General features: G+C 33.3%; 1 protein-coding gene across 1 annotated transcript; it reads right to left on the bottom strand.

Annotated features, from left to right (window-relative positions):
* Positions 1 to 13,684: 13,684 nt before the first annotated feature.
* Positions 13,685 to 17,056, bottom strand: LOC114741634 (vesicle-associated protein 1-2-like). The gene is made up of 9 exons (XM_028929893.1): positions 16,921 to 17,056; positions 16,766 to 16,840; positions 16,604 to 16,674; positions 16,222 to 16,303; positions 16,021 to 16,136; positions 15,746 to 15,910; positions 15,611 to 15,661; positions 14,918 to 14,995; positions 13,685 to 14,114 (listed from the first exon to the last, which is right to left on the bottom strand). The coding sequence occupies exons 2-9, from the start codon at positions 16,815 to 16,817 to the stop codon at positions 14,004 to 14,006; spliced, it is 726 nt and encodes a 241-aa protein (XP_028785726.1). The 5' UTR covers positions 16,818 to 16,840; positions 16,921 to 17,056; the 3' UTR covers positions 13,685 to 14,003.
* Between the last annotated feature and the right edge of the window lie 2,218 nt (positions 17,057 to 19,274).

Below are 19,274 nucleotides of genomic sequence, written 5' to 3'. Positions count from 1 at the left end.
TGTTACTTTTATTATTTTGATGTATTTTGATCCCTATGAAAAAAAGTTTTCTTCCTTCCTATTCCATAGGTTAGATGCCTTAAAAAAAATAAAGTGCAAACCTTTCCGTCCTATTGAAAAATAATAATAATAAAGTGCAAAAGTTGGTAAGAGCTACAAAAATTGAGTCTAATATCAAAGAAGAGAAATAAAATTGAGCAAATCTAAAAAAAAATGAAAAAGATTAATAAAGAGGGAATTGGGGATAAGTATGTATTTTCTTTTATTCTAAATGTAAGAGTAGGTTAAAGACTTTTTTTTTTTTAATCAGTGATGATAGTTTTTAATACAAATGATGAAATGAGGTATTTTAGAAAAATTAATTTACATTAATCACAACTTACTGATTTAACTAATTTTCTCAATGTTTATAAATTATCTACCTAATTATTATATTTAAATCAAGATAGTTAAGTGATTAAATTAACTAGTCCTAACTCCAAACAAATCATTTTCAAAGGAAGCATAGAAATTGAATTTACATGCGAGACTTGGGGACCATCCTCTTTGTTGGGAGTCATGATAGAATATTTACAATGGGAGAAGCAAACAAGTTTGGGGAGAATGATTCCCACATCTGTATAATGGAAGTGCGATTGGCACATAAATAAGGAAAAAGGATATTGGTATAAATTTCATATATGGAACTAATAAGAGTTGGTTCAATTAGTTAGAACTTGGTTTATAACATATAAAGTTGTGAGGTCAAATCCTGCTACGTACCAATGTGATTACTTTATTGATGTTTGTAAGTATGTCTTAGTGTTAGTGAGCCCCTATAACCCAATTACTTACCTAAACTTTAATTCCCAAAAAAGAAAAAATTTGATATGTGGAGGCCTTGTTTCATGATATCTTGGAGCAATGGTTATTCACTTGCCTAAGCTAGATTGTGTGTGATCATGTGGTTGTAAAATATATAAGCCACGCATCCACACAAAAATAGTACTTTCCAACCTTAAATATAAGAGTTTGTTTAGAAGTTGATTTCAATTCTAAATATAAATTAATATATAATTTATTACATGGAGTATTTTATGGAGTATTTTAAGGAGACCAATTCTTGAGCAATTTATTTAGATTATTTAATTTATTCAAATCAATAAAGTAACTATTACATTAAGAATGGGAAGAGTATAGGTATTTCTTCACATAAAATTCTAAGTACCTAATTCTTGATGCCAATAAAATGATTGGACCAAGAACACTCTTTTCCCTTCTTAAAATAATTTACTTTTAACTATTCTATTCAAACTTTAAAAAAAAAAACAGTTAATTTCATGGATAAAATTGTTTAAAAATCGTTTTGTTTTATTGTCCTTAATGAATCCTATAATTTTTCTTTCAAAAGCACACACTCTCTAATAAATTCAATAAGAAAAATTTTAAAATAAAATAATTAATGTTCCATAATTTTAGATTATAAAACAAAATGATTTATATCATATGAATGGATTCACTTTATGCACAAAGGTGATGCATTGGATTTTGTCTTTATAGAGTTGTAAAGGAGAGAAGTCAAGAAGGTGGGAGAGTTTCACGGGGGGCATATGCATCGCACAAAGTGTTTCAACTTTTCCTCTCTTACTTCTCTTCAACTCTAAGCACCACTCGTTAAATTTAAGAACGCAGAGCACCAAAAATTTATGTAAATAATTATATATATTCATAATCATTACACAACTTTTTTATTTCTGAGAAAAATGTACGCGCTTGAAAAAGTTAAGCAATTCTAAATTTTTATAAAAGTTATAATCTATCTTGTGAAAATTGCCAAAAAAGACCGCCGAAATGGAAAAATTACAAGTACGAACCCGTTACAATATTAGTATGTGTTTTGACAATAATAGTATGGGTTTTGAGAACAATTTTTGCGAATGAGTCCTTGTATATAATTTCTGAATTTCAGCAGTCTTTTCTTTCTGCGATTTTCCCATTTATCTTTCTTTTAAAGATAATTTTATTTTTTCCTAAAAAAGTTGACAATGTATTTTTCTTGAGCCAATAACAAAATGATATTAAAATGAAGCAAAGTTTACAGAGTACATGCTAAAAGTAAATCAACAGAAAGTGCATTAAGTGCCTGTTTGGATCAGCGATTGGAAAAGCAGCTTATAAAAAAAGTAGCTTATAGAAAAGTAAAGTTGGTAAAAGTTAAATTGGATAAGCCGAATTGTGTTTGGATTAGAGTTCAGAAAAACTAATTTACAAAAGTGAGATTGGTAAAAGCTTGTTTGGATTATAGTTGAGTAAAAGTAAGTTTGGCTGAAAAATTACCAAAATGGGCATGAGTTTTAATAAATAATAAAACATGATGAAAAATTGATTTAAGACAATACAATAAAAATAAAATAAAATAATATGAAGAAATAAAATTTAATGAGTGGATTAAATTTTAAATTTTTTAAAAAATCAAAAAATATTTTTTTGAGTTTTAATAAACCAAAATGGAAACGAAAATGATGCTTGTGAGAGGAAAAGGCAAATAGGAGAGGAAAAAAGGACGTGACATCGCAGAACGGGCAACAGCTCTTCTGATTTTTTTTTTTTGCCAAAAGCTCTTCTGGTTTAAGTCATAAGCTCTTTCTTGCAGCTTATGGGAATTGGACGTTCAGATAGGCTTTTTAACATAAGCCCACTTACTTTTAAGCTTTGCCAAACAGGTCCGATTTGCAACCCAGCTTATTTTAAAATTTAAGCTCATTTTAAGCTGGTTTTGGGTCAGCACAAATAGACCCTAAAATGAAGAAAACAATCTTTAGAAATAATATTAAACTTATAATAAGAATAATCATGAAGAAGAGCAAGAATTTATTATCAATGAATCTCTTGTTGACACAATGAATACGCAGCAACGGTTTGGCCTGAAAGTTCAACATGGTGGATTGTTTTATTTAGAATAATAATACCCCAAGACATTTGGAAAGACATATTTGCCTTGCAAATGCGAGGTTTTACCATAAAAATTCTTTCAGGGGTTTGCCTTGATAACATAGAATACCATGGCAATAGTTTTTGTGGGCCTTTCTATATCTGTACAAAAGAATGTCCCAGTCATGCATATGAATGAATTGTTGAGGATGCTCCAAATGTAGATTTTGCTGCAAACATGCTTGTTCACAAGTATTAAGCAAAGGGAGAGAATGGGTGTAAAACCCTTAACCTCAAAACATTATAAACTCGTCATAAAATCACTACTCCGGTAGAAAAGGAAAGCTGTTACAACAAACCACCATAGTAGAAAGAAATTTGCATAATTTTTTAAATTAACATTTAAACTCGGTTCAAACTCAAACTCTGTTGCATGCAACTAAAATCGTTCATTTACATCTACTAGGCCTCCGAGCCTCCGACCCGGGTAACAAAAGACATCACATCAGCCCATCCAAATGGTTTCCAACAAAATAAATCAGAGTTTCATAAGACACTAGAAATGGCCTCCGGCCAACCAAAATAAAGAGATAACATTCCCTCCAGTTTACAATAAGGCCGGGTAATTAAAATATTTCAAAAGGGGCCCTAGATGTGGCAATATACAACTAGCCATACATATATAAGGGCTAGAGGCCTAAAGCTAACCAAGCTCAAGCCTCTGCGTCTCTTCCCGATGGCACACGCCTAGAGTCTTCACCTGAAAACATTGTAAACCACGGGGTGAGACAAACGTCCTAGTAACCAATCTTTCCAATTCAAGGTACTACTAAATAGGTGCTCGTGAGGTGTCAAGTGGGGCAGTTCACAAGTAATATGATAAATGATAGCCACACAAGTCATGCAAGTGCAATGATGCAATCCCATCAGCCATATCCCTCACTTTGGGGGATTTTCAACAACTGAACCCGGCCTATCCCTCACTATGGGGGACATAAGGAGTCATAAAAGGCCTATCTCTCATTCTGGGGGACGTAGGGAGCCAAAAGGCCTATCCCTCACTATGAGGGACATAAAGAGCCAACCATCATGCATTAATGGAGGCCTTACCACGTGGTAGTAACTATCAAAACTCTCACCAATTCCCAATTCAGGCATCATGCTCAAATTGTAATCAAAGAGTAAATGATCATTTCACAATTAACTTCTTTCAGTGGCCTATCTTTCGCAAGTTTAAAAATTCATCCCATATCAGTCGAAACCCCACAAGACAGTTTTCCTTTTCAATATACAACATACAATCTAAACACAATTTGTTACACGGAGCACAAAACATAAATCTACTCACAATACCACAAAAGCATGTACAAAGGATTGGAAAGTGGTTACCTCTCGCCTGAGCAAGGAATAACAAACCAACAATATGGCCCCGTGTACCAACAATGCTCACAACGGGTCTATACAAGCACACAACCATCATGTATTAGCTTTCAACTAATAATGTGGCCAAAACAACATTTGGGGACACAAAATTCCTAACTCCAACCATACTCTACCCAACTCAAAAGGGTATAACCACCAAGGTAACACTCTAAGGTCATAAAAATCTATTAAAACCTTAATTCCTTTCCCAACATCAATTAAAATTCATAACCTCAAGGACCCACTATAGGAATCCAACACCCAAACATCCCATTTGAACAATAGAAGTCTTAACAACATTCTAAACCGATTAAACATCCAATTTAACCCTCCTTAACATAACCCAAATCACAAAACTCAAAATCAATCTTCACATTATCATCCTCAATCACAAACCTCCCATTTCCATAAACCCTAACTTCAAAAACTTAAAGTTCTTCAAATCCAAGAGAACTACACCGATTAAATACTTAGACTAACCCAAAGCAATCAATTAAACTCAAAACAATCGGTTAAAAACCTCAATTTCATAACAACCTAGAAAACTCTAAGGTTTTACCCTAAATCCTCAGAAATTCCAAGAAAGAAAGTAGATTAGAGGTTAAAATCACTTACTTAAGGTAATGGATCCTTAGAAATGCCCCCTCCAAGCCAAAAATTCGAAACCCTCGTAAAGCCTCTCTCTCTTCCTTCAGATTTTCTAATTTTCGCACATCTGACCCCTCCAGCGACTATATAGGTTCGACCCCTTTCGCCGTGGCGAACCCATAACTTCACCACGGCGAACTAATCCCGAGAGGGATTACTCGCATGAAAACCTGACTTTGCCGCGATGAACTCCACTCTTCGCCGTGGCGAAAGCTTCTAGAGAGGAAACTCTCGCTCGCCCAGAAAACCTTCACCGCGACATACCTCTAACTTCGCCGCAGCGAGACCTTCCCAAGAGGGAAACCTCGCTCACCTGAACAACTTCGCCGCGGCGAAATCAGTCGCGGCGTCACTCTGATTTCGCTGCGGCCAAACCTTCCCGAAAAGACACTCCCCCTGGAACTCCGGGTTCTCCGCGGCGAAGTTGCGAACATACTCTGAGAGGGGTCTATTCACCTATTCCTCCAACATATCTTAATTCCAACCCGAACACCAAGATCAACATTAAATCACTAATCTATCCTCAAAATCAACCAAAAAGAGGCTATTAAAACCCGATAAAATTCAGGATGTTACAATGAGCTTATGTGTGGTACCTCTTGAATCACACATAAAGGGGAATCCTTTTTACTGTAATGTAAAAACCTATTTCTTTTCCACCAAATTGTATTCAATAAGCAAATGACACCACCAACTAAATGGGAATAACATTCTTTTTGTAAAGCAAGCAAGGTTGAAGTGATCCGATTCTTAAAATCTTTCAAAGCTATTAAGCTCAATTTGAATTGCAAAGTAGCCATACCAAAAAGCTTTAGTATAAGGACAAGCGATATATAAGTGTTCCAATGACTCTTTTTCATCACAACCAAATTGGCACAAAGTGAAACTTTTGAGATGACGGATCATCAAGACATCAGAGGTTGGTAATGCTTGATTTAAAAATTTTCAAATGAAAAGAAATTGCTTATATGGCAAATGTATCTTCCACAAAAGGCGCCAAAAATCAGAAGGGACTGAGCTTATAAGATTAGGTGTATTCACCCAAGGAATTACCATTCCAAATTAATTTATCAGATAGATTCAAATAGAAGATAGGTAAATTCATAATTTGCTTGGCAATATCCTGACTATCAATGTGATTGATCATTTGAGAATTCGGAGTCACTGAGTTCCAACGAGAAGAGACATGCAATAAATCTACAACCATTTTATCATCCATATAGTTTCAATGGTCTTACTGCATGGGCCATCATAAATGGTGGTTTAAGGAGACAAGCAAACCATTTCCTATCCTCCATTTTAATCTTCTAACTATCAAGTCAGCATGGTCAACAATACTTTTTCAGATCCAAAAAAATTGTAAGGAAGTTTGATCATGGATGGAGAATGAATATCAATGCATTTCAATTTCAAAGAGGAAGCTAATAAAGAGGGTTCTTCAAAATTGATGACTCTCCAAATTCATTTTGCAAGTAGTGCTTGATTTACTAACTTGGTTGGTCTCGATGTCAAGCCACCCTGTAACACTGCATTCAACAACCTATAGACCTATCATTCAATCTATCAAACCTCACAACGGCCTAGGGACTTTATTTCAAAAGAGATGCACTAGCTCAACTCATCCCATCAATAAATTCATAATAATCTAGAATACCAATTTGAGTTTCTCTTTAAAAAATATATTTTATATTAGAAAGACAAAGCAACAAAATCTTAGAGTCATGGCAATTAAATATAATAACTTGTGCTTGGGGTTACAATAAACCCTTCAAGGCTTACCCCCTTGTGTTGTACCTTCCCTTGACTCCTATTTGATCTCTCACATGTAAACTGTTAATATGAAAGAATGAGATCTAACGTTTTAGTAACTACTGGAATCCTAACATACACAAACAAACCACAAAACACAAAATCAAATCAAGTATAATCATGCACAATCTTTATGTAATTGTCTCTTACCAAGATCACATTTATTTCATACTCATTCTTAGTTCAACAATATAGTTCATATTTTGCATGCAAATATGCAATATGCCCCCTTTATACCACCATCCAACTTTATACTACTGATTGGAGCTATCGGCTAACCCATACAATCCAGCAAGAACCAATTCATATAACTGGATTGCTCCTAACTCACCAATACTTGAGATGTACTCGACCAAAGACACAAAACTTAGGTGTAACATTCCATTTTTTCTTTATCTTATTATAGGATTTAAGTTATATGGTTATAAGATTAGTTAATATTATTAGAATTAAATCTTATTGAATAACTTGAAAATTATAATTTCAGTAATATATAAATTATATATATAAAAAAAACAATAAAAAAAATAAAATATACGTATGATATTATATTTTATTATTATTATATAATATAATATATTATAACAGTGGGTGGCACGTGGCCACCCACTGTTCGGTTGAAGGAAAGGGAGGGTTGATCCCGTGCCCTTTCCCTTAGGGTGTGTTTGGTATGAGGGATTTGGGAGGAAGGGGAGGGAAGGGGAGGGGTTTTAATCATTTTCCCTTGTTTGGCAACACACAAATTTTAGGAGGGGAGGGAAAAATTTTTAAAATTTCCCCTCCCCTCCCCTCCCTAACCTCCCCTCCAAAATTGGGAGGATTTGGAGGGAAAGGGCAATATTTTGTCATATTATGACCATTATGCCCATATTTTGTCATGTTGTAACCATTATGTCTATATTTTGTCATGTTGTGACCATTATGCCCACACCTTAAATAAAATAAGAGCAAAATTATCCATATTAAAATGTTTTTCCCTCCCCTCCCCTCTTTTTTTATAAATCCAAACAAGATAATATTAAAATCCTTCCACTCCCCTCCCCTCCCCTCCCCTCCCCTTCCTTCCATTAAAATCCCTCCCCTCCCCTTCCTCTCATTGAGCCAAACATACCCTTAATCTCAAAAAAAAAAGGGTGGGAATTTGGAGTGAAATAGTGGGTCACGTGACCCACTATTTGAATGTGTTTTCCTCCGCCTCACCGTTTCATTTGAAGAGTCGCGCACGCCCACTTCCTTTTCCACCTCCCTTTTCCTCCTCCCCTGTTCGTGTCCTTTCTCTGCCGCTGCGCAATAGTGAGCGAGAGTGAGTGAGTGTGAGGAATAGAAAAGGGCTTTACTTGGGTACCTATAAGCTATTTAGGTAAGTCATCTTCATCCTATATTTTTTATTTAGCTTTTTCTTTTTATTTCTGTAAGTTTATGGCAGAAAATAAAGTTTATTAGGGCTTGTTAGATTTTTAATTTTTAAGGTTTCTAATTTAGTATTAGGATATTAATGGAGCTGATGGGGTTAGAATAGAAGCCTTATGACTTAGATTTATAGTTGGATGATTGATTTGAGACAATATAAGTTAGGGTTTGGTTGGGAAATTATGATTTGTGTTAATGATGATATCAATTTCGAAATTTATCTCTTAGTTGAGTTCATTTGAGGTTATATTGAGGATCCAATGCTTAAACTTTGAGGATTGTTGTTGAAATAGTAATGTTGATGATTCTTGGGGAGACTTTAATTAGTGGAAGTTGGGTGTTTGGAGGAAATTGAGGAAATATTATAAGTTATTGATTCTAATGAATGGGAAATGATTAGTGGAAGAAGGGAATAGAATTGTAATAATGATTGGAGGCATAGATGGTACATGATTATTTTTCTAAGAGTTAAAGTAAACACTTTTTGGAGATTTTTGGATGATTTGAAGGAAATATTCTTATTAATGATGTGAATGAGAGAAATAGAGTTGGGAAGTATTAGGAATTGTAACTTGGAGGAATAGATGAATTATTATTTTTCTAAAGATTTTTTAAGCAAGCTAATTATGGGGATTTAGTTAATAAACTATTCTAATGCTATATTAATTAGTCTTTTTATATTAATATATGTTTATCAATTTATTATTGTAGAGTGAGCTTGGTTTAGGCTCTTGGGTTTGAATCCTCCTACTTTTAGTTCTTGTGTCAAGAACTTGAGGTAACCACTTTCTAATTTACCTTGTATGCTTGTTGATGTGATTATAAGCATGTGTTGATATTATAAATGTTCTCAATATGTGTTATGGTGGTTTTTGTATGAAAAGTAATTTATATATCTATATCAAGATTTATGTTTTGATAAATTTATTAGTTAAGTGAGCATGAATTATTTCATCTTATGAATATCTTGTTGATGTTGAACAAATTTGATTATTGAATATGAGAATACTTTATGGATATGAAATTGTGTGGAATTGGATGGTTGGATTGAGCTGTGTTGGTTGTGCTGAAATGTAGTTGTGGGAGGTCTGATTATTTATACCACGTGGTATAGCCGCCACTTGGTGCCCAGTGGTTGGCATTAACATTCTTAGGGCCCTCGGTATCACCCTTCCTTTGGCCGGGTCAAGGGTCAGCCAAGGGACATGACACCTTTCTATATTCCAAGGAAAGGGAACCCATGGTCCGATATGAGCTCTGTAACTTTTGGCCGAGTTACACCTCATTATTGGAGAGCTTGGTGCAGTCTTGTAAAAGAGACGAATCCTGTTATGTGTGAATAGCCCATGGGTTCTGTCAGAGGTTACAAGGAGGTTATAAGGATGGTTGATGAAGTTTTATGCATGCAAGTTACTTTTTGAATTATTATATATTGTTTTCTGTAAAGATGTTTAACTTATATGCTATTTGAAATTGTACTCTGCCCGCTTAGCTATCTTGTAATCACTCCCTGGATACTTGTTGAATTGGAATTGTGGTTACTGGGTCAATTTGACTCACCCCGTGGTTATTTAACATTTTTCAGGCGAGGGTTCAGGTGTTGGTACCAAGGAGAAGGTGTCCGAGGCTTGAGTTTTCCTTTCCACTCTGTATAGCCTCTATTTTTTATATACATGATTTGACTGATGTATATTGCCAAACTTTAGGGCCTTTTTGTTTTAGTTAACATTATCATAGCCTTTCCGCTGCATTCTAGACTTGTACTATTGGGCGGAGCTCTTTTTGAACACATGTGATTGTTATTTTGATTGCAATTGATAATGGGCAGTAGTAGTAGTTATTTTGGTGGACTTCAAATGCCCTAACCCATTTACAATTGGTCTTAATTGTATTTGAGATTTCAGAGTATTGCTGATGGATTTGATATATACATGAAAAATCAAATGTTGATCCTTTCTGATTTGATTAACTATCTTTACTATTCTAGAACAGTAGCTATTACTCTGTTAAAGATTTGGATTGTGATTGACTATGGTAGATTTCTATTTGATTAGGTTTGTCCTTTCTACCATGGTTAGCCTTTTAAAGCAATTATCGTTTTGAAAATGTTTATTTACCATGAATTACGGGGGTTGTTAAGGTCCAAACTATGGTTTCCCTTCTTAAAAGAAGGACATTAGGAAGGTGTCATATGTCCCACAGCTCCAATACAATCCTGACCAAAGGAAAATATGGAAGAAGAGGCCCTAAAAAGTGTCATCTACTGTGTACCGAATGATGACATACCACGTGATAAAAGAATTTATCATACATCAAAGCTCTTTCTAATCTCAATTCATCACCATGAATGCAAATGTAGTAACAAATATACCAAAACACCAGTAAACACGATGTTATTTTAGATCATAAAACCATAAAATAGTTCTTATATGAATCATGCAACGTTACAGACACAATCATGCTTGGAAAGTTTTTTGAGTTAATTATTATAATGATTAGGTGTTGTCTTCTATAAAATACTCTTACTAATCGTGTATTGGTTAAAAATACTATTTGATTAAATGTTTAATATATGCAACTACTATAATAAATAAATAAATATAAAAAATAAAATGAAGAAAATCTTATTGTTAAGATCAGATTAAAAAATAAATTAATTTTTATATTAAGAATAGAAGGTAGTAATTAATTAGACAAATGTATACACGTGGAAGAGGTAAGAACACGTGTGGTCTGGGGTAGAAGCTAGCTGTATCCAGACTGCAGAACTTCCAGCAATCCCTGACCCTCTTGGGACTTGAACCCTCTTGCCTTCTCTTCTCTTCTCATTTCATTTCATTATCAAAATTCGGGCTTTCTGCCACGTCATCATATTGTCCACCTCAGCTTGCCATTTGTAAATCTGCTAACTAGCCGGTTTAAAAGCCCAGCCGCATAACAATTTTGAATTTTCAATATTTTTAAATAAAAAATTCAATTCCTAATTTCTTGAATTTATTTTATTTTTATATTTAAGTTATAACATAGTAAGTTTTTAAGTATAATTATTAGTCATTTTTATAAAATCCCTGATAAAAATATAAATGTCCTATCCATCTTTTTTTATAAGCTGATGTATATGGTACTATTAAATAAATGATTTCTTTTAAAACTTCGTAAAATGTGAAATTTATATCTAATAAATTAAAAATAATATTCAGGCACAGCTAATAATTTGAAAAAATATTTAAGCTCAGAGAGAATATTAAGTTTGATTTCACAAATTGCTGTTTCAAATAAAGTGTTGAGAATGCTAGCTGGAAACTTCAAAACAAACAAAGAGGAATCTATTTTTATTTTTTGTTAGGTATAGCTATCCTCTTATTTAAATGAATCATGTTTAAGGTATTATAGACATCATTTTTTATAGACATTGGAATATTCATTCATTGTGTCGTGAAGAATTAGTTCTTTCTACTGGATTTAGAAAGTGTTTGGCTATTAACAAAAATGCTTTCCAAAAACACATTTCTACAAATCAATATAAACTTATTCATATATTTATATTTTATACTATAAATTATTTTTAAAATTATGATTTGGTTTTTATCTAAATACCTCGTTAACTCATGACGGTAATAGAAAAAAAACAAGAGGGAATTTAATTTGAGAGACGCGACGCCGAAGGGCACTTTCGGCTGTGAGAGAGTCAGTGACTGTGAGTGTGACTGTGAGTGCTCCACCGCGGTTTAGTGCGTCCCTAGTGGTGGGTCTCCCTCCATCTCCATTGAACCATTTTCTGGCGCCCAACACGAAAACCAAGGACCACACATCAGCACTTGTCCTTCTTTCCCTCGCAATGAAATCCTTACCGTCACGCCCCACTTCCCTCTTTCTGAATTTCAAAGCATTCCTTTGTCTATTTTGCAGCTAGCTATTCTAGTGGTACCACAAAACTCCCACCTCAATTTGGCTCTCGCTGTGATTGAGGTGTTTCTCATCTTTTATTCGATAGAAGACACTCATGTACTCATCAAACTCATAACTTCATGTTTAAGTAAGATTTAAAGAGGTGTTAAATATTAGTTAAGCTAAACAGCTTTGGAAACATGATGCGAATTACATTCCATGTTTATCCATTTTTGCATTTTTTACAAATTATTTTAGTAGTGGCATCACAAAACTCCCAACTAAATTTAGCTCTTGCGATGATTGATTATGCAATATATATTGTTATCGTTTACTTAAGAGAATGAACTCACGCATCCAACACATTTATGAAAGATCGAACACATAACCTCATATTTAAATGCTTAAGAAGGTGTTAAGTGTTAATTAAATCAAACAGCTCTAATGATTATACCAGAATATGATTCATAATACGTCCGATAGTTTCTTTTTCTTTTTCATTTTTACAAATCAGTCTATTAAATCTTGGCTAATTTAAATTTAAGTTGGATCAATCTTCAAACGAAACATAATCTTTCAATATTATCTTCTACATTTACATGAATTTAAACATCAAATGTCTTGAGCGATTAACAAATCTTTTAACTGGGTAGTGGAATACATGCTTAACTGTTACAACTCAAACTAAGGAGTTTCTATTAAAGCAGACAAAAGTCATGATTACATAAAGATAATTGAGTCACTAACAAAAATTGAGTCACCAATAGAAGTTGGATCTAGTAAAAGAGACTAATCTCTAATAATGTAATGAGCCAATATTTAAATCTTCACTAAAAAAAGTGTCCATATTAAGTACCCAAAAGTGTCTTGAACAGAATAATCTCTAATAAGATGATTAAAAAAAAAAAAGATAATTGAGTGATGGCTTCATGTCATTTAGTTCGATGCTTGATATACTTGGGATCAGAACAGATGAGCAATCCTTTTGAGATGAATTGTGCGCGGTCCATTACGTATGATACAAGACTTAAAGTTACTAGGATTGTTTTATTCGAGGAATCAGCCTATACGCCTAATGTTTATTCATCTCACCTAACCACCGAATGATGTGTGGATTTTGGACTATGTTCACTTTCCGCCGCCCCGTCGTTTTTAAAAGAATACGAATTCCAGGCTGTTTTGCATGATTGAGTTTGGGCAATATTTAGCGTTAGCCTCGCAGATTCCAAGATCCTATTGTCGCTTCTCTGGACAAAGCGACAAACAAGCATAAAACTATTATGGCTGTTCAACAACGGTCCCATCTCGATAGGACGGAGATTTTCATCTTGGTTCACAGAAATACAATCTTTGACCCTAATTTTAGCATCTCTCATATAATGGTTGATCAAGGAGATACAAGTCGAGAGCAGTTGAAATAAAAAGGCATGCTGGAAAATGCTTAGCAGAATGAAGCCAGTGAGAAAATGCGTAAGATGCAATCAAGAAAATAAGGAAAAAGAAGGCGTTAGTCCAACAATTGGTGGTCATTGTTGAGACATATCACCAGAGCTTGGGTGGTCATTGATGACACTTCCAGAAGTGGCTAGAAAGATCATTTATCACACAAAAAAACACAAGACAGCGAGACACATTTCTTAAATTACAAAAAAGAATGCATGTTATGAAAAGTAAGAGTCAGTCCACAATAATATGGCCTCCTAGCAACCACAGACCCATCAGTTTTCCTAATGTTTTCTACATGCAACATGTTATCGACCAAAATAAAAATTTTAAAGGGGGAAAAAAGGGAAATGAAAAGAAGAAACACAGCTTGCTGAATTCCTGTTTCCCTTTTCTTGTGTCATTTCTTCAATTGCCAGGAACAATAACGAGACTAAGATCAAAGGTATGGTGAACAATTGCATTGGGATGTTTTATGTCTTCTTCATGATATACCCCATAATTAAGCCGAGTAAGCCGACTATGATGACAAACAGAATTGAGACGCCACCACGATTTTTGTTCCCTTCTTGCTTCAGCAACTCCTAAAATCATCAAAGTAAGTTATATCTCCAGTCCAAAGTAATTTTTTCTTTAGACGACATCTTCCAGAATAGGCATAAAATAAGGTTGAACAATAATCCAAAGAGCAGAAAGAATACATTCCTAGGCCCTTACAAAGGATGCACAGCATGTTAATGTTTAGAAAAGAGAGCATGAGTTGTTGTTAGATATCCACAATTTATTCTATATTTATATATTAAAAATGAGTTCCTCTGTGACTGTTTCTTCAACAGACAGTACATACCTTTTATTGTTCTGCATATCTAACAAATGGGAGTGAACAAGTGTATTTTCATCAAATTAACTTACTAAACAAATGGGAAGAATGAGTATCTAATAATTTAGATTCGCTTAGCTATGGCAAAAGGCAAAAAAGAACACTTTGATGGCACATACAACTACATTTGTGTCAAAATGTGTCCTATTTTTGATCAAAATCAAAATGCGACTTTAGCAAGCCAAAATGAAGGGAGAAGTCGAAGGGGGAAAAAATGAAGAAAGAAAATTAGAAACAAGACGATCAAATCCAATTTAATTTGAAACAAATGCTTCTCAGTAAAATCTAACAACTAGGCTCAGTTATGGACTATGTTCAATCCTTATTGATCTCTTTGAATCATTTCGGGCCCTGTCATTCTGTCACGTGAGGGTAATATTTTAGAGTTATGCGAACTCATAATGAAAAGTTAGTATTCCTTCACCCCCCCCCCCAAAAAAAAAAAAAAAAGATGTATAACTGGATGTTAGATCTTAGAAAACAAAGTATATTTTGTCAAATCCTCACCAATTCCTGACGAAGCTTGTGATTTAGTTGAACTACATTATTCTTTTCCTCAGTCAACCTTGAAATGAGGGCTTTTGCCTGCAACAAAAGCAATTATCACTAAAAATATAGTTGCTACAGAGTACAAGCTCGGAAAGTTAAGTGCCTGACACCCCTTTTTTAACATAATCCCACAATTGATAGGTCAGACAACACCCAATTTTAGCTCTTGACAACGTTAAATTGTCCTTCAGCTTTAATCAAGTGAAAAAGGGAGTCGTTAGACCCTTAGGTACTTCAGCCAAAATTACAAACGAAAATAAGCAAGAGGAATCACTCTGGAGGGAACCAAAAAAAAGTGGTTAGCAATAAACTTACGAAAACAAATACTGTAACAACACATTGCAATTATAAATGGAATTCAGAAAAGTTGATGTGTCCCAATTACTAGAAAACAAACGATGACTACATCCTGAAGCTATGTTAAACAACTGATTTAGAAACACCAAAAAGAAAGCCCTCAAAGCAGTAAGAAGATTGAACCTAACGCAAATTGACAAAATAGTAGGATCATCAAACAAGAAAGTTCAACTTTGTTTCGTATTTTTCCCTCTGAAAAAAACTAATTTGAAATTCATATACTAATGCCACCGTCAGACAAGTAAAGTGGTTGCCAGACAACCAACAAACACCAATAACTAATCATTTCTTCACCTCTGCAGATTTTTCTTGAGCATCAGATCGTTCAGTAAATGCTTTTGCTGCCTGCAGGACACAAAAATAATCCATTACTTCTAATTCTTTCACAGTGGAGAGATAAACCTAACCCTTAACAAGTTAAGAACTCACATTTGTGAAGTCAGCACCATTCACATTTCCATTTTCTGAAACAGAACCTCTCGGTGATGACCCTTCCTCTGAACCTTCTGGAACGGGAGATGGTGGTTGAGGTGGAGAAACATACAGCACTCTCAATTTGCATTCTTCAACTGCATTCCCTGCCTCCTTGCTAAACTACACAAACCCAATGACAAGTCATGTAAGTATACAAATATATATATATATATATATATTAAAACTCCATGGAAGTAGTATTAGCATCTAGCATGTTGTATAATCAATACCATTTCTGCAGTGATGTCCTTCGTGGTAGCACCATCATTCGCTTTTACACTTTGAAGAAGAAACTTATCCTTGCATTGCATATCAGGTGGGGCTTCTTTTTGTGCTTGCATGGTAACTTAAAATGACCAGATGTCAACCAATACTTATAGCAGATGAAGCACAAACACATAAAATAAATTTAAAAGGATTCGAATCGATACCTATAACATCACATGTAGATCGTGGCAAGACAATGCCAGTGTTGGGACGAACACAATACTTCTTCGGATTGGTGGTTTTCACCTGAGAATGATCAAATATGGACTCAAACATAAAAATTTTGCAAGAGGCTGCGTTTCATCACAAAAAAAAAAAAAAAAAACCAACTGTGACGAAACCATTTTGTTCTGTGGACATTACGGAATAACCGAAAGAGCACTAATGTTATCTCGCCAATACTCAATATAGGGTTAATCCATCAGATCGTATTCCTCTGCCAGCTTCCATGAGGAACCAAAATTATAATTTAACCGTCCTCAACAGTACAGTAATCAATTTCTGGGATGAGCCATAGCAAATACCAAAATGAATCCATGAGATTACCTTGAAAGCAACATAGTTATCCGTCTTGTTCGACAATAGAAGAGAACATGAGATCTGCTTATTCAGCTCAACTAAAGAAAACGAACAAAACGCACAATTAAAATAGACGCACATATTATAATAAAGCCCTAGAAATGAGATCCAGCAGAAAATATAACTCACAAGGGAACTTGAGCTCGAGAGGTTCGACGCCAAGGAGCTCCCCACTGCTCATTTCGGAACAATGGCTTTCGATATTTGAATAGTGATCTGCTGAAGGGGACAAAAACACAAAAACCGTTTCGAGAAAAAAACAGTGGACACAGGCCGATCGAGATTTGCAGAATCTATGTTGTGCTTCGTTCGGGAAAAGCAAGAAGCACGGATAGATCGAGAGGATGGAATTTTCGGTGAAGGAAAATGGGGAAGTTGAGGAATTGGAATGAGATGACGATGACAGGATTTGATTTCTCCTTTTTCTTTTCTATTTTCGTTGTGGGGAAGAGAAGATTGTTGTATTTGCGTTTCGAATGTCCGTTTCAAGGAATAGAATAAAATTAAATTAATTTTTTCCCATAATAAACAGTACTGGGACGGCATATAACTCTTGGAGCAGTATTTTTATTTTTTATTCATTGAGTAATATGATCATATATAATTTAATACGCACATAAAATAAATTGAATACTACTATTAAATTACTTTGCATGGCTGTTTTTTAATGATACAGTTTTTGAAGTTTTGTTAATGTAAGTTGTATAAAATTAAATAAAAACTACTCCTCTAGTCCTTAATATAAGACCTAATTATTAAGTTGATTTTGGTCCTAAATATAAGACCTATTTCTCATATTTATCAATTTTCTCTAAATTACCTCTATAGATACTCCCTCAACCATAATCAAGTAGAAGAGGAAGAGTAAGTATTAAGAAAGATGATTATGGTATTTTAGGAAAAACATGTCGCATTTCTTATCATTAACTAATTCACCTAACTTCCTTAATCTAATCAAATTAGTGAAATGGATCTTATATTAAGCACCGGAGAAGTATTATCATTTATAATTATTAAAAGGTACAATTCATTGTTAATATTATATTTTATATTGATTACTTGAGTTAAATGGGAGTACATTTTCTCAAATAATTGTTTATTTATAAAATTTGAAGTCATGATTATTTGATTATGAAGCATTCTTTACATTGGAAAAAAAAGAGTTTATAAAAGAGAATAACTAAACCGAGGTGCTCCGAATTTGATTTAATTTGGTAAAAAAAATTAAAAAATTAAATTAATTATTACTAATTAGATTACAAAAATGCAATTCCACTTAGGGGGTGTTTGGGTGATTACCCAAACCATGGTCTAGGAAAAATTACCCAAACACCTATCAATTTTTTCAAAACCATGGTTTTATCATAAAACCATGGTTTGCCTATCAAAACCAAAGTTTTGTAATAAACTAAAAATTTTTGCTTTTTGAGTGGTTCTCCCCCCACCCCCTACGTATGGTTTTTTTTTTTTTGTTGAAAATAATTATTTAGTTTTCTAAAAACATAATATTATATTTTATAATTATATATACACATATCAACAATTACCATATCTTGTTTTTAATATAAGACCTCATTTGATTTGTATTTGGTCCTAAATATAAAACCTCAATCTACTTTATTTTTCATATTTGTCTATCGTTTTTTAAGTTATAACCAATAAACTTGATTAATAGGGATATTGTAGGAAAGACAACACCTGTTTATTACAAATAACTAACTTAACTTATTTTTTTAATTTACTCAAATTAGTCAACTAACTCTTACATTTACAACTGGATATAGTAATTAATATATGTTTTTATACATTGTTTATTACGTTGGCAAAAAAAATTAATAAATTTATTATTTCGGTTTTTAATGTAGGACCTAATTGTGATCTTCAATGTAAAATTATTGTTCCGGTCATTAATGTAAAACCTAATTAAAGAGTTAATATACAGACAAGGTCTTAATACCTTCATCAATAGAATCTTCGTTTCACATGGCTCGACTTTGTGACTCCATAAGAGATCAAATTATTCACTATATACAAGAATAATCATGTCCCTTTTATTTTCTTTTTTCTTTTCAGATAAGGTAAGGTGTTGTTAAAAAAAACTATTTGGACAAATATATTTCGTTGCAACCTCTATTATTAAGATAATTAATATGAATTTTTTTTGTGTGGTTATTTAATTTTGTGAAAAAAAAGGGATTTCATCTTTAAAATTTTTAAGAAATAATAATATTTTTTTGGCAAAGTAAATCATTTTCCTAAAAACATATTTAATTATTTTATTAATATATATACACTTTAATTTTTTATTAATTATATTATTTATGTCTTATTTATTATGTTGTCAAAATATATATTATTAACAAATTTATTACTTCAAATAAACATATATTATGAAATATATCTTACATGTAATTATCATTTAAACTTATGTCTTTTTTAGTAATTTCTACATATCAAAAAGCACTTCTGACAACAATTATCCAAACACTTTCACTTTATCAGAATTACTTTTTCAGAAAATTTATTCTTTCAAAATCTATTCTCTCCAGAAGCTATTCTCTAAAAGCTATTCTCCAAACCATGACTCCCTTTAGAAGCTAATTTAGCGAGTTAGCGTAAGGCTTCTCTTGTCGTTTTC

The sequence above is a fragment of the Neltuma alba genome, unplaced genomic scaffold (assembly GCF_004799145.2).
Source record: "Neltuma alba isolate B1F8T4 unplaced genomic scaffold, ASM479914v2 tig00003454_pilon, whole genome shotgun sequence".
NCBI classification, from domain to species: Eukaryota; Viridiplantae; Streptophyta; class Magnoliopsida; order Fabales; family Fabaceae; genus Neltuma; species Neltuma alba.
Note: the sequence above shows the minus strand (reverse complement) of the source record. Positions and strands in the feature narration are given on the sequence as shown.

Coding starts and splice junctions, on each gene's coding strand:
- LOC114741634 (XM_028929893.1), bottom strand. CDS start 16,817: ATGAGCAGTGGGGAGCTCCTTGGCGTCGAACCTCTCGAGCTCAAGTTC. Junction 16,675..16,765: donor TCTCGAGCTCAAGTTCCCTT/GTGAGTTATATT, acceptor CGTTTTCTTTAG/TTGAGCTGAATAAGCAGATC. Junction 14,115..14,917: donor ACAAGCTTCGTCAGGAATTG/GTGAGGATTTGA, acceptor TGATGATTTTAG/GAGTTGCTGAAGCAAGAAGG.